We start from the raw sequence: 4,344 nt of genomic DNA, 5'->3' as shown, positions 1-4,344 counted from the left end.
CAGCACAGTCCAGTGGTGTCTGGGAGGTCGATGGGGCGATGATAATTTGCCCCAATCCAGAACAGTGATTTGCATCACTTCATCAAAAGTTGTTACAGCGGTAAGATGGCTGAACTCAACAGCACAGTCCAAAGGGGGAATGTCTTTGCAGCCTAGGGAGATGAAAAGCAATATCCATGGAGAAAAAAAATCTAAAGAAACACTTTCCTAAACGAACACACGCAAATGTGTCCTCACCTGACAGACAGGTGAGGAGGATCAACTAATAATAATACTACAACGAAAACAGGAACAAGAAATAACCAAATATGGGCACAAGAGGGAGAAACCACAATAAACAGTCCTGGGGTGTGACAGTTACATGCACATTAGCATACTAACATTCAGAAGAATGACAAATGTCTACCCAATTATAAATATGAAACTTGGAGAGAGGACGACTTGTCTTGCAATAATACAACAGAAAACAAAATAATAATAATAATAATAATAATAATAATAATAATAATTAGTTTATTGATTGTCAGATTAATCACAGTGAGTTTTTAGCATAAACCATTCTTTTTGGTAAAGCCTCTTTAGAATTATTATTATTGTGAAAAGTGATATACAAGCACAATTAAAGTGAAACATGTCTCTCTACAGGAAAGTTCACAGTTAAAATTAATTGAAAAGTATTTTTTAAACTTTTAATGATAAAATGGTTCCAGTCAATCATGAACATCTCCACTATAAGTATGTGATTAATCAGTGTGTGATTGTGATGTCTGCAGACTCTTCTTCTGTTGAAGACGTCTGGATCTGATGTCATAAATCAGCACAGCAACAGCAGTCACGCCCACCAGAGCAGAGAGAACCAATCGGATCACAGCTTCAGTAAAACCACAACAGTGAAGAGGTTCTGAGGACAGAAACAGAAGAAGAGTGATTCAGGGTTCAGATTGAATACTAACATACTGCTCAACACTGAAATACCTGGACACGGCTGACAGAGTTGAGTGATGTTGAGATGTGTGGTCTGGTTTCTGATGGGATTGTTGATCACACAGCTGTAGGTGTTGTTATCCTGATATTCCACCTCCAGAGGTAGAGAGAGACTGATGCTGAGATCAGACACACTGATGCTGGACAATAAACTGTTTCCTTTGAACCAGGAGACACTCACATCACTCACATTCACCAATGAACACAACAATGAACAATTCTGCTCTGATGATGATGATGATGATGAAGAACACTGTGAAGGGTCTCTGCTGATGACAGGAACGGGCAGATGAGCTAAGACGAGATATTGGAGAACAAATATCTAGTTGAGTTATGACATTCAAAATGGTAAGGCTGATTGGTCCTTTACATACAATCTGTTAGCAATCACATCAATTAGAACTGGCTCTGGTGATTCTGCAGATAAATAACCATTTGATGCATATATGCATTTGTCTGAAATTCCAGAATTGCCAGTGCATGCAAAAAGTGGCCTGTCTGTGTACCACTTAAAAAGAAAAAAAAAAAAAAAAAAAAAGAAGAATAAAATACAATAAAGAGGCTTCTGGGGGCTATTCTTTCTCATCTTGCAGCATGATATAGTTTGTGTTACAGTCAAATAGGTTCAAGCACACTTTTGTAAAGGACCATTAACCATCAGTGACTGTAACTGAAGAAACAACCACACATCAAACAGGTGAAGTAATGCTCTTCTCACCATAGACAGTAAGACTGAATGTGCTGATATTGATGTCGCTCCTGTCGTATACTTGATAAAGTCCAGTGTGTTGAGTTGTGGTGTTTGTGATGATCAGAGATCCAGTCTGATCCAGCTCCAGTCTGCCTCTGAATCTCCCATCAGCACTATCATCATGATATTTCCTTTCATTGTTCTGTGTGTTGAATGTAGCTATGAGAAACTGTCCAAACCTCCATTTCAGATCACCTTCCTGTGTTTTAGTAATATCAAGGTTTAGAGTGACTGATTCTCCCTCCGTCACTGACACTGACTTCACTTCATCAACACCAAACACACCTGATCAACAAACACAATCAGTTACACAGCAGAAGAATCGGAATTGTAGTTGTTTTGAATCTCTAACACTTTATTTTGATAGCTTTAGACATTTCTAACTCTGAACTGATTTAGTCATTGTATAGTAGACTGTTCTTAATAGTTCACTCTTCTAAAGTTTGCAAATATAAAAAACTAACCCTAAACCTAACCTCATTTGACAGGAAGTAGTTGCAAATTAAACAATGGAAAGTTAATTATAGTTAGTAAAATGTCTAAATGAACTATCAAAAATGAAGCATTTTCATTTGATAAAATGTGAAAATATTATAAACAAAAGTGATGGCGAAAAAAAAATAGAGTGATGTATGGGAACAAATGATACTATAATAATAAAATAATGAAACTTACCAGAGATGCTCCACAAGCAGAAGAAAATAAACATGTTGAACATTTTCTTCAGCATTTCACTGAACAGTTCAAATAAAAACAGTCCTTAATTTCCAAAATAGTCTAATGTAAAACAGATAGGACAGAAGTATGTTTAGTAAAGAAACAGATGATCAGAGGAGGAGTGTGCTGCTGATCTACACTCAAGTGTTTTAGTTCAGGGGTTTTCAAAGTGAAGCGCCTCCAGGTGACAAAACATGTCAGGGGAGGCACACAGAGTGGAAATTAATGTAGCACACTGATCTATCTATCTATCTATCTATCTATCTATCTATCTATCTATCTATCTATCTATCTATCTATCTATCTTTTATCTTTTTTGTATTACTTATACAATTTGATCTTCATAAACTTTATACCGTGGGCTGGTTGCACCGTATTTTTGTTTGTTGCACCATTGCACTTAGTTGAAGCGCAGCCTAACTCTATGCAGGCTCCTATCTCTTTGAATGGGGAAACATCACATTCTTACCATGCTTGCAGTCAAATTAGTATTTATTGATCCTTATTCAATTAAATTACTTAATGTTATATACAAATAAAATATATAATGTTATTCATGTTTAAGTATTGTTTTGACTGGAAACGTTTTTCCACTGTTAGTTAAATGAGGCAAAATAAGTTAGAATGAAGGATAAATGGAAATTCACACCATTTAAACTTAGGCTTATTGGATAATTTAGGGAAAATATCATATTATGCGACCACACATTACTTTACAGAGAGCTTACAAACTACTAGATAAATCCTGCCTCACAAACAACTGGTGCAACCGAATAATGCATAGATTTAGTTATAAAGTACTTAACTAAGCTTCTAGTGTGGATTTAATGTTCTAATTTAAATAAAAACCTATGAATGACTGGTGCAACCCTACCAACCAAAGTCATCTGAAATCAGTTTTTTCAATCAATACATTACAGTGGAAAAAAACAAAACGAAAGCAGGCTTTTGGACATGAGACAAAATTTCTGTCAAATCAAAAATTATTATTATTATTATATATTTTTTTTAATATAATATGTCACAGTTTGCTATATTTTGCTATCCTTATGTACATAAATGAACTATAGTGTCCTGCACCCACTAGTAAAGAAAAATCAAATAAATAAAATAAATTAAAATAAAATAAATATTTAAAAATGTATGAATAATTTTTGGTTTGATTGTACACACACACACACACACACACACACATATCCCAGTGACCATCAGAAACAATGCTTTCCATTGACTTCCCCTTTATTTCATTATGTAATACATCTTTTTTTCTACATCAGTGTCTTTTGTTAAACTCTGTGAAATTTTGTTATTTTTTATTTATCTGGCTGATCTCTCAAAACAACAATGACATTAAAGAGTCCACTTTTGAATAACATGTCATATTTAAATCAGTAATGCAAGATTTTAAAAAGCTTTTAAAGAGGTTTTAAAGAGTCTAAAATCACATTAATTGTTTTGTTCAAACACAGCCTAATATTCATATTATTACATAGACCTATTCATGGAAGCTCATAATAACCCACATGAGTAAAATGTGAAGAGTGATCGTCTAAATTTTCTGCTAAATTGAAATAATAACCCACATAATTTGAAAGAGACTCTAAATGCAGATTCTGTGCTCTTTTACTTTTCAGACAGTATCTGCTGTTGTGATCATTTTGAAGTTGTGATCCGATTGGTCGTCGCTGCAGTGGTGGGTGTGGCTGCTGTTGCTGTGCTGGTTTATGACATCTGGGCCCGTATTCACAAAAAAATTTATCTTACCACTAAGAGTTCTCCTAAATAGCAGTAAAAGTTTTTAGCTAAGAGTTTTCTCTTAAAACCTATTAACAAAGCTGCTGAGACAAACTTTTACTAAGGAGTAGAGAGAAGTCTTAAGCTAAGAGTAAGGG

At 34.6% G+C, this 4,344-nt stretch overlaps 1 protein-coding gene across 1 annotated transcript; it reads right to left on the bottom strand.

Moving 5' to 3' along the window:
* Window positions 1-578: 578 nt before the first annotated feature.
* Window positions 579-2,572, bottom strand: LOC127161619 (SLAM family member 5-like). Its single transcript, XM_051104350.1, has 4 exons — window positions 2,411-2,572; window positions 1,703-2,020; window positions 976-1,278; window positions 579-901 (listed from the first exon to the last, which is right to left on the bottom strand). The coding sequence occupies exons 1-4, from the start codon at window positions 2,463-2,465 to the stop codon at window positions 744-746; spliced, it is 834 nt and encodes a 277-aa protein (XP_050960307.1). The 5' UTR covers window positions 2,466-2,572; the 3' UTR covers window positions 579-743.
* Window positions 2,573-4,344: the final 1,772 nt, after the last annotated feature.

Source organism: Labeo rohita, unplaced genomic scaffold (genome assembly GCF_022985175.1).
Source record: "Labeo rohita strain BAU-BD-2019 unplaced genomic scaffold, IGBB_LRoh.1.0 scaffold_69, whole genome shotgun sequence".
Classification (NCBI taxonomy): Eukaryota; Metazoa; Chordata; class Actinopteri; order Cypriniformes; family Cyprinidae; genus Labeo; species Labeo rohita.
Note: the sequence above shows the minus strand (reverse complement) of the source record. Positions and strands in the feature narration are given on the sequence as shown.